Consider the following 11043-nt stretch of genomic DNA (forward strand, 5'->3'; position numbering starts at 1 on the left):
GTAGTTCAAATCCACCAGCCGCTCCTTGGAAACCCTATGGAGCAGTTCTACTCTGTCCTGTAGGGTCGCTATAAGTCGAAAATGACCTGATGGCAACAGGTTTTTGATGGGTTTTTATTGTTTCAAAGACAAATGCAAAGATAGGAGGAATGCTGGAGTGTCTGCTCTTCAACTTTGAATCAAAGCTGCCATCACCTTGATTTCTCCCATGCACACAGGAGTAATCAATCTTCCCTTCTTAGAAGTTACCAATAAAAACACACCCTCCCTCCCCTAAGTTAACACTGGCCAGGAGCCCTGCTGTCATCATCGTTGAAGCATGTTTGAGTCGTTTAAATGCTGTGCTTTCCAGAAATCTCTTGGAGGCTGAATTTGAGTCATCTGGTTTTCACTCCCGGGATGCTAACTGCCCTGGAACGCTAGGCAGGGAGTTTAAAGTTTCTGTTTCAGTTCTCGCATCAGATATGATTAAGAAGGAAAAAAAACAACAACTTTGCAGCCTGACATGACTGCGAGCCACTTGGCAAATCCTCACGGTATCGAAGCACTTTCTATTTTTGTGTTGGGTCATATTACAGAGCTGACAGAATGTCCAGGTTCAAAATCTAAGATGGGAGCCCTGTTGCAAGAAAAGAAAGAGAGAGAGAAGGAAGGATGGAAAGAAAAGGAGGAAGAGAGAGAAGGAAGAAGCGAAAGAAGTTCTTGTGGCAACAACTAGTTATTACTATCCCCCTGCGAGGGATTTTACCACGTTGAGATTAAGATAGGAAAAGTTCAGGTTTTTAAAATTCTTTCTTTAAATTCCTTTATTTTCTGGCCCATTATTTGTTGAGGTCCAGGTGAGGCAGACTTTAGCATGAGGCTCCTGTGTGAGGAAACTTATTTTACATCTTTTTCTTCTCATTGCCAAGTTGGTGTGGTAGAAGGTGCGGGAGAAGTTAATGAAACTTTATCTGATTGTTACTCATGAAAGCAGACAAAGGGCTGCTGTGTTGACAATCTTGGCTTGGGGGATTTTTTTTTTTTTTTTAAACGTCAGCTAAACAAGGTAGGGTCGGATCATTCTTAGTGTAAGATTTACAGTCAACTCTGTGTGTGTGTGTGTGCGTGTGTGTGTGTGTATGATGGAGAGAGAGAAAGTGAGAGAGATAGAGAGAGAGAGAGCAAGAACTTTCTAGTTGGAGTGAATATGAGTTGTTGGAATAAAACAACCATGGATTTTTCTGGAAGTTGCACTGACTGTTTCCTCCACACTGGTTTAAAATGTGCTTCTATCTCTTTCGAGTGTTTGGAGATGGGAATCCCTCTCCCAGATTGAGTGATAACATAGAACTTATTTGAAGAAAAATATTCTACCATCCTTTTTGCATACCGGTTTTGTGTGCAGCCTTCACTGATTCAAGCCTCTTGCGATTCGTCTTCTTAAAGACTTGTCACGTGTGCGTCCTGGCACGTAGAGCAGTCTCCCCCGTCCGAGACCAGGGGTGCGGCCTCACTGTTTTTCTTCACCGTCTCTTTTCCAGAAGCACTGATAACGATGATTTGACCAAAAGGAAAGTCAACCTGGTCTTTGAGAAAATCCAGACTCTAAAGTCCCGGGCAGCAGGGAGCGCACAAGGAAGCCACCAAGTAAATTAAAGTTTCGTATTTTGCAGAGAGCGTGGAAGGTGGAATGTGGTAAACAAATTGCTGTTTCTTAGTCTGCATTTGTTTAGAGCCGTAAATGGGAAGCTTCCTAAGTAGTCAGCAGTTACTAAGGTAGAGACTGTATTTTAAACATTAATTTTCACCCAGCCTTTAATGTGTGTATATATATATACACACACACATACACATATACACGAATATATATATGTATATATGTGTGTGTGTGTGTGTGTATAAAACACAGAAAATATAACAGGCTGAAATACATAGGTAGTGAAGTTCAGAAAGGAAAATAAGCATAAAAACATGAATGAAGTAATGGGTGGAGAACCTAGCACCGTCACAGGCAAATTCAGAAGGTAAGCGTGAGTGGGCTTGGACCCCAGCTCTTAAATGTCAGGTGGGAAGGAGCATAAGGAACAGAGTCTAGTGAGGATGACCAGCTTTGGTATACAGGGGAAAGGAAAGAGTGGGGTGGTGCCGAATTCTTGTACAAAAACTGCCTGTGTAGTTTATTGCACTGAATTCGAGTTGTGACTTGGGGATTTTTTTTTTGTTAAAAAGGAGTCAGCTCATATTTGATGAACACTGACTATGTGCTAGGCACACTTTGTGCCCTGAAAGGAAGCCCCATTTAAGAGAAGACAACTAAAAACTTGGCCCTCAGCCCTGGACCACCTTGTGTTGGGACCCATTCCTTGCTAGTGTGTCTTCTGCTTTCCCTCCCTGGCAGATTCTGCAGGAAAGGAAAGAAGATACCCAGGGGCAAATAACAGGAAGTTGGTCTATAGCTTCTTTTTTAAACTTTGGCCACATGGATACAGAGGATATTTGTAATCATCACCTACCCTCTTTTCTCTCGTGCTCGGTATTCCCCCAGCACTCAGCTAACCCATGACTGCTACTCAGCTTTCAGTGGTCCAGTGCTGTATATACTTATTTTAATGCCTCCCACTGGGAAATCTTTAAGTCATCCACCTCACTTATAGGCAGCTTTCAGGAAGTCTGTGTAATTCTTGAAAGTAGTTCAGTATTTTTGGATAAGACTCTCAAATCCAAATTGTCACAGTGGTTCTTGCTGTTGACCTTCCTGCGTGGTTTTAGGGAGACTGTATCCTTTGGGCTTAATGTTGAGACTGTTACTGTGCATCCCAGACTAGGAGCATCCAGGCTGGTTTCTTCAGAGACGAGGACACTGATGGTGTCTCAGAGGATCATAGAGTTCTCTGGGAGGAGAAGGGAAGGCAGGGTGTTCTAGGTAGAGGGAATGGCAGGAGCCAATAGAAAGAGGCATGTGTTGGCCACGTACAGGGAACTGGGGTGGTTTAGTGCAGCTGGAGCATAGAAGTAGGATGTAGGAAGGAAGAGCCAGGTGGGAGGGACCTTGTGAGTCACACGAGAAGTTTCTATTTCAGGCTGAAGGCAATGGGCTGTCATTGATGGATTTTAAGCAGGAATGAATAGTGTTGTTTTCATAAAAACTCGTTCCCTTAGTGGAAGGAGACCAGTTAAGAAGCTGCTGCCAAATCAAGCAAGACATGATGAGTGGATGAACGAAGGCTCGTAGACTGCTGGCTCCGCTCACAGTGCTGTGACTGCTTGGTTGCCTATATTTTTCTAGCCCCTCCTCCCCTTCTGAGTCCTTGAATCTGATGATTTGCTGGCAAAGGTTTTGGAGTGTTATCTTTTTGATGTCAGTTAAGTGATTTTCTAGGCGGGAATGAGCTCTCTCTCCTGGATGGACTGAGACAATAGTGAAAACAGCAAAGCAGGTAGAGTTTTCGTTTGGGAAAGAACAAGGTACAGTTTCCCTTGTTGGGTTGGATTGCAGCTTCTAAATTCTCTCTCATTTTTCCTGAGAGAATGGGGAAGTTCTGTGCTTTTCTTGATTAGTGGGTTCTGGTCCCCCTCAAGGGAGTAGGTGGGAAGTACCTCATTCCGAGTCCATCCTGCACGCTCACGCCAGATTCAGGAGCACGCGAGCTGAGAGGCCGCCCCTCGAGCTGCATTCCTGCTTTAATCTCTTCCTTCAGCTATTTGCAGTTTTCTAACCACTTGACTGTGGATTTTAGCCAGATCTTTTTAAAAGCATCATCCTGTTACTGTTTTCATGGGAGAAAAATAAAAGGGAGCTCCACTAAGATTCCCACTCAGATCAGACCTATTTTATAATAAACTCTCTTTAGTCAGTCCTTTTGGAGTCTCTCTTCCTTACAGAAGAAATATACCATCAAAAAGAAGAAAGCCAATTTAGCTAACATACATTTATTTATTACTTGCTGTGTGCAGACATGCAGTATGTGAGGGATAAAAATCTCACTGGCAGTTATGCCGCAGTGATTCCTAGTGTACTGAAAGTTCTGTAGCAGATGTATGTACAGAGGGCCTTGGAAACACCAAGACATGGGTTTTGGGTATAACTTTATACAACAGATAAGCCTTCCACAAACATTTATTTATTACATTGTTTTATTGAGGTATAACTTACATAAAGTGAATTGCACATATTTTAATTGTATAGTTCATGTAATTTTTGCATAGGTATATATCCATGAAATTATCACCCAAATCAAGATACAGAACCCTCCTGTCACCTCAGAAGGTTCCCTTGGGCCACTTCCCATTCAATTATGCCCCCTCCTTCTGGAGGCAATCATAATCTGACTTCTAGCACATAGATTAGTTTTGCCTTTCCTGAATTTTATATAAATGAAACCTTACAGTATGTTGTTTTGTATGTCCAGCTTCATTCTCTCAACATATGTCAGCAAGATTCCTTCATGTTGTGTATATCAGTAGCTTGTTCTTGTTTATTGGCATGTAATTTTCCAGTGTATGACTATACCATAGTTTGTTTATCCACTGTACTCTTGCTAGACATTTCCAGTTATGAATAAAACAGCTATGAACATGCTTATACATGTTTTTTGTTTGTTTGTTTTTGGTAAACACATCATTTCTCCTGGGAATAACTACGAATAGAATTGCTGGGTCATAAAGTAGGCATGTGTTTAGCTCTTAAATATGCCAAATGATTTTACGAAGTGGCTGAAACAGTTTGCACTCCCACCAGCAATGGTCACACCTTCCGGTTTTACATCCTGTCCAACACTTGACCCTTTGTTCCGTCCCTTGGTCTTCTGGTCTCTCCTTGTGCCAATATCATGCAGTTTTAGTGACCGCTGTTTTATCACGAGCCTTCAAATCTGGTAATGTATGTCCTCCAACTTTGTTCTTCTTCAAGATTGTCACGGCTGTTGTGGGTATTTTGCCTTTCCATAAAACTTTAAAATAGGTTTGTCAGTTTACACACACACTCACAGCCTCCTGAAATTTTGATTGGGATTGTACTGAATGTATAGATAAATTTGGGGAAAGTGACATCTTAACAATATTGAGTATTCTTGTTCATGAACATGGACTATCTCCCCATTTATTTACATCTCCAATTTCTCCCAGCAGTGTTTTGTAGTTTTTGTTATAGAGGTCGTATACATCTTTCATTTAGATTGATTCCATTTTCAGTGCTGTTCTGTACTTCCATCTAGGTTTGTTGTCCTTCAGCATGAAGAACTGTACCTATTGTATCTTGTAGTGCATTTCTTCTGGCAGTGAATTCTCTCAGATGTTGTTTGCTGAGACTGGCTTTAATTCACCGTCATTTTTTAAGAACTTTAGTTTGCTGAGTTTTTTTTGTTTGTTTGTTTTATAACTTTAAAGATGTGATTTCTTTTTCTCCTGGTCCCGTGGGCTCCCTTGTGAAACCAACCATTATTCTTAACGTTGTCCTTTAATGGTGATGTGTCTTTTCTCTCTGGCTGCTTTTAATATTGTATCTTTATCTTGGATTTTAGAAGTTTAACTAGAATGCACCTAAATGCAGTTTCCTTTGATTTATCCCATTTGGGATTCATTGAGTTCTGGAATTCATAGGGTGATGACTTTCATCAGATTCGTAAAATTCCTAACTATTATTTTTTTGAGTATTGTTTCTTTCACATTCTCTCTCTTCCTACTCGTTTCAGATTCCAATTCATGAATTTTATGCCCTTTGATAGTGCCCCTCATATCTCTTATGCACCATTCTTTTTGTGTATATGTGTGTATTTTTTTCCTCTGTACATCAGATATTCTGAATATTTTCTATCCAGCTGTCTTCAAATTCATTTATCACATGTCTGGCTATGTAAGTCTTCTTTTGAATCCATCCAATGAGTTCTTTATTTCAGATACTGTGTTTTGCAGTTCTACAATGTCCATTTGATTATATTTTCATAGAATCTAATTCTTTGTTGAAATACTTTATCTTTTCGTTCATTTTGTCCATAATTTCCTCTATTTCAAAAAAACATTATTTATAGTTATTTTGAAGTTCTTCACTACTAACTACAATATCTAGATCCTCTCTGCTTCTGTTGCCTGTTTTATCTCTTAATTATTGGTCGCTTTTATAGCTTCTTTTCCTGTTTGGTATTTTTTTTTTTTAATTGTATGCTAGCCATGTGGGTGAGAAGTTACAGAGGTTCTGGATTGTATTCTCTCCCTCTGAAGAATGTTGAATTTTGTTCTGACAGTCAGTTAAATTACTTGCAGTTCACCTTGATCCTGTATGCTTGTTTGGAGCATTGTTAGGCACATCTAGTTAAGTTTTTGCCTTTATTCATAGGTTATGAGCCCTATCCTTTCTTGGGTCTCAGCTGAATGCCAGAATGTTCGCCAAGGTTTCTCTTCTTTGAATGAGTTAAAACTCTGGTGTTTCTCCAGCGTTGTGTGACCCCTGAAATCTCTGCTGGGCTCTTGGCCTCCTAATGGCTCTACTCCGCTAGACCTCCCAGAATCTTGCACTGCTCATAAAAAGCTTAGGAATCATCCAAGAATCTAAGGAGGATTTTATGCAGATTTTTGGAGCTGCTTCTCTTGGATTCTTTTCTCTCCAATACTCTGACCCTAAAACCCCTGTTTCCTTAACATCTTTAAACTCCAATCTCTGTTTCCTCCATCTGGGAGCTGCCACTCTCTATTTGGGCTTTTTAAATTTTACTGTGCTGTGGTTTTAGAAAATGCCCTTAGAGAGAAGCCAGGGTGAATGTAAGGCTACCTTATGTGCTTTCTTTTTTAAGGATTATAGCTCCATGCTGGTTATTTTTCAATGCCTGGAACAATTATTTTGTCTAGCTTTCATATTTTTTAATGGGAAGGTAAATCTGGTAATACTTTTTATTGGGGGGGTAAATCTGGTATCAGCTACTCCATCATGGCTGGAACTGGAATACAACAATCATTTAATGAGATTTTAGTAAATGCAGGAAAAGTGTTGGTTTCTGTAAATACAGAGATGCATAAAACATGGTCCCTACCCTCCAAAAGTCCATGATCTCCTAATGTAGTAATTCTCAAACTACTCCTAAGCAACATTGAAGCAGAACTGAGATGTTCCGTCATTAAAATAGAAAAATGGATGTCTTTTCCCTATCTGGAGCCCTGGTGGCACAGTGGTTAAGAGGTAGGCCGCTAACCAAAAGGTCAGCAGTTTGAATCCACCAGCTGCTCCTTGGAAACCCTATGGGGCAGTTCTACTCTGTCCTGTAGGGTCGCTATGAGTCGGAATTGACTCGACAGCAACGAGTTTTCCCTATTTACTTACAAATAGTTTTTTTGTCACTGATTTTTTGTTATCATTTGATATCTGTGAACTGGAATCTTGAATTTGTTTTGGAGAAGCCTTCTGAATTTTTATTATCCTAAATTTAATATGGTAATATCTTATAATGTTCTACAGAATACATTAAGGACTTCCCACACATATGCCACTTGAGCAAGTTTTAGTCATATTGGAGTAGTATTGAGATATCTGATCACATAATTGCTGTGACTGTGATAAATGCTGTGAAGAAAGCTCAGCAGAGTCCCAGTGGGGCCAGCTTGATTAACTCTGCCTGGGAAGTCAGGGAAGGTTCTATGTAGGGGGTGGTATTCGAATTGGGTCTTACGATGTTTAATATTATATCTTAGCTGTTACCGTTCTGATTACATTTTGGGTGGGAGAGAAGTAAAATAAAGCATCCTGGATATTTACATTAGGATATCTCTTTGCAATTAATTAAAGGCTTCTAATTCTTCATCTGAAGTCAAAGATCTATTGGAACAGAAAAACAAGCTGACCACAGAAGTGGCTGAACTTCAGAGACAGCTTCAACTAGAAATTAAGGTACCTGATTTTGTCCTTTACATTATTTTTCCATTCCTTCTTGATTAATAAAGACTGTTTTAAGCACCTTGAGGTACTCAGGTGAAGTGAACACTGAGTAAATGCCTGCATATTTTTCTGCTGCTGTCCAAAGAACTTTTGTTTTTTTAAGTAGCGAAAGTGTGTAGAGGCTATTTACATTGACAGAATAAAAGAAAAGCTGTTTGATTCAGGACATAGGTCAGGAGAAAACTAAATATATATGAAATAGCTGAACTAAGTAATAGAAATAACAGAATGAGGGTTAGCTGTGTTTGTGTTTTTCTTTTAGAAGTATTACATGTTCATTAAATATTTAATATCCCTTTTAGTTACAGACTGCTATGCCTTAATTGTGTAGTTTGATTAAGTTGTTTCATAACATAAATGTGAAGGCATGGAGTTATAAGGCTGCCAGAAGTCAGGATTTAGAAGTAGGCTTCTATGGATTAGATGAATGTACAGTGGAGGTACTTTAACACCACACTTGTTCGTATTAGAATCAACAGAACATCAAAGAAGAGAGAGAGAGAATGAGAGCCAACTTAGAAGAGCTCCGAAGCCAGCATGAAAACAAGGTGGAGGAGAACTCTGTGCTGCAGCAGCGATTAGAAGAAAGTGAAGGGGAACTCCGTAAAAACCTGGAGGAGTAAGTTCTGGGCCAGGAGCCCGGTGCCCTTCCTGGTTCTTGTAGTGTGCAGCCAGAGCCTCATAGTCCATTTAATACTACCCAGCCTTCCAAATATTTACAGTAGAGACAGCTGACCCTTCCTCCTGCCCTCTAATCCTTGTAAAATTGTGAAACTGGTACCGTGTTCGCTGTAAGCAGAGAGGTTAATCATTAAAACACAGTTCTGGTACACTTCGAAGAGTGTCTTGTAAGGGTCCAGTGCTTAAGGTGGATCGCACAGCAGGCAAGTGAGAAGCAGAGAACACTGAGAGGTGATGCCTAAAGACTGAGATTTCAAGGATCCTGGACACAGCCTCCAACACGCACATGTCATACGGCCTCCAGAATCTTCTGGCATCTCAGTTTTACTATGGGTGGTGCTGGTCTCTGTGACCTGTGTTGATGCCTCTTCTGAGCTTAAAGAGAAAGATGCAGATGTCCAAGGTGGCTCTGCCTTTGTGTTGTATTAAAATCTGTAACAGAAAGATCTAAAGCCACGGTCGGAAAATGTACAGCAGCGAGAAGACCTGTGGACATAACAGAGCTTTAAGTGAGCAGCTGAACAGGAGTGAGAGCTAGAAGGACATACAAGACAAATAGGGTATCATCTCATAAAAAAAGCATTTAAACGACCTTGCAAATTGTTAGTGCATGTTTGCTTTTAAAATATTGAGAGGGGCTAATTTCAGAAAAGAAGTCGGTAAGGAAAAAAAATGAGAGAATTTAGGGTATAGTAAAGATTTTACAAAACAAAAAAGTAGAAGGGCTGTAAGTTTGGTTTAGCACAGAGCCTGGAAAACTTTTTCTGTAAGGGGACAGATAAATAGTTTAGGGTTTGTGGGCCATATGGTCTCTGTCACAACCATTCAACTCTGCTGTTATATCATGAAAACAGCTATAAGCAGTACATAAACAAATGAGCATGGTTGTGTTCCAATAAAACTTTATTTGCAAAAACAGGCAGCGGGCTGGATTGCCCTCAGCCGTAATTTGCTGACTTTCCTTTGCTGACTCTCCTGGTCTAGAGTACTGGGCAGTGGGAGAGGGGGATCCAAGATGGGGGGGTGGCTTCAGTGAAAACTATCAGAAAAGCTGTACTCTTTTTTTGTCAGTTTCTCATTGTCTGTGTCCAAATTCCAGTGCCTTATGTTCTACTTTTAGGGAGAAGATGTCACTGTATCACCTCAGTAGTATGTCCACTCATTGGTTATACTTCTCACTTAGCTTCTTACTGGAAAGATTAGACAGTTGCCATGAGTTCCCACCAGGTGCCTTTTCAGGTCAGATGATTGCTTGTTTAGTGCAAGACAGAGAATGGGAGGGGTGGGCTTCTTGGGGCTTTTGGTGACTCTGCGTGACCGTCTGGAGGCTCTGAGGAGCCTCTCTGATGGGCTTCCTTCCCTGCCAGGCTGTTCCAGGTGAAGATGGAACGGGAACAGCACCAGACAGAGATCCGGGATCTGCAGGACCAGCTCTCGGAAATGCACGATGAGCTGGACAGTGCCAAGCAGTCCGAGGACAGAGAGAAGGGGGCTCTGATTGAGGTAAGGGGGGCTGAGGGTCAGGTGACAACAGTGGTGCCACCTGCCTCGGGAGGATGTGGAGGGGGAAGACTGGGTGCTGTGAGCCTGGTCTGTTACTATATATAGCTAGATTTCACAGGAACATAACATGTAACAGTTTTTCAACATCTTAGGAAATTGGCGACCATACAGAAAAGTAGAAATGGTACATTAATACCCACAGACCCTAACCCAGCTCCTACAGTTATCCACATTTTGCTGTATTTACTGCAGTTATTCATCCATCCATCCAATTCATCCTTCTATCTTTTTGTCTGCTGACCATTTCAAAATAAATTACAGATTATGCCATCCCTCAACCCTATGTTTTCTGCATGCATCTTTAAAAAAAAGGGAGGGAGGATTCTCTTACATAACCACACTATTACCATCATCACACCTAACACAATAATTTTATAATATGTATTTATATAACATAATAATTCTAATACCCAGTCCTTATTGAAAATTTCCCCATTGTCTTTTATAGTTTTTACCCACTTCCCCACAAGCCAGGGGCTAATCACGGATCACACATTGCTGTCATTGTTGTGTCTCTGCTGTCACTGTTGTCTCTCTGCTGTCATTGTTGTGTCTGTGCTGTCCCTGTTGTGTCTGTGCTGTCACTGTTGTGTCTCTGCTGTCCCTGTTGTCTCTCTGCTGTCGCTGTTGTGTCTCTGCTGTCCCTGTTGTCTCTCTGCTGTCATTGTTGTGTCTCTGCTGTCACTGTTGTGTCTCTGCTGTCCCTGTTGTCTCTCTGCTGTCCCTGTTGTCTCTCTGCTGTCACTGTTGTGTCTCTGCTGCCACTGTTCTCTGCTGTCATTGTTGTCTCTCTGCTGTCATTGTTGTGTCTCTGCTGTCACTGTTGTCTCTCTGCTGTCATTGTTGTGTCTCTGCTGCCACTGTTCTCTGCTGTCACTGTTGTCTCTCTGCTGTCA

General features: G+C 41.0%; 1 protein-coding gene across 3 annotated transcripts in view; it reads left to right on the top strand.

Moving 5' to 3' along the window:
- CGNL1 (cingulin like 1) overlaps positions 1-11043 on the top strand; it is a 180538-nt gene that overhangs the window by 64537 nt on the left and 104958 nt on the right. For 2 of the 3 annotated variants that reach the window (XM_023729667.1, XM_023729668.1), the window contains 4 exons: positions 1524-1629; positions 7754-7855; positions 8374-8522; positions 9952-10087. In XM_023729667.1, the coding sequence (XP_023585435.1) occupies positions 1524-1629; positions 7754-7855; positions 8374-8522; positions 9952-10087 (493 nt within the window). Of the gene's footprint in view, positions 1-1523; positions 1630-1660; positions 1678-7753; positions 7856-8373; positions 8523-9951; positions 10088-11043 lie in introns of those variants that run through there. The other variant, XM_023729669.1, reaches the window with a different exon arrangement.

The sequence above is a fragment of the Trichechus manatus genome, unplaced genomic scaffold (genome assembly GCF_000243295.1).
Source record: "Trichechus manatus latirostris isolate Lorelei unplaced genomic scaffold, TriManLat1.0 scaffold00030, whole genome shotgun sequence".
NCBI lineage: Eukaryota > Metazoa > Chordata > Mammalia > Sirenia > Trichechidae > Trichechus > Trichechus manatus.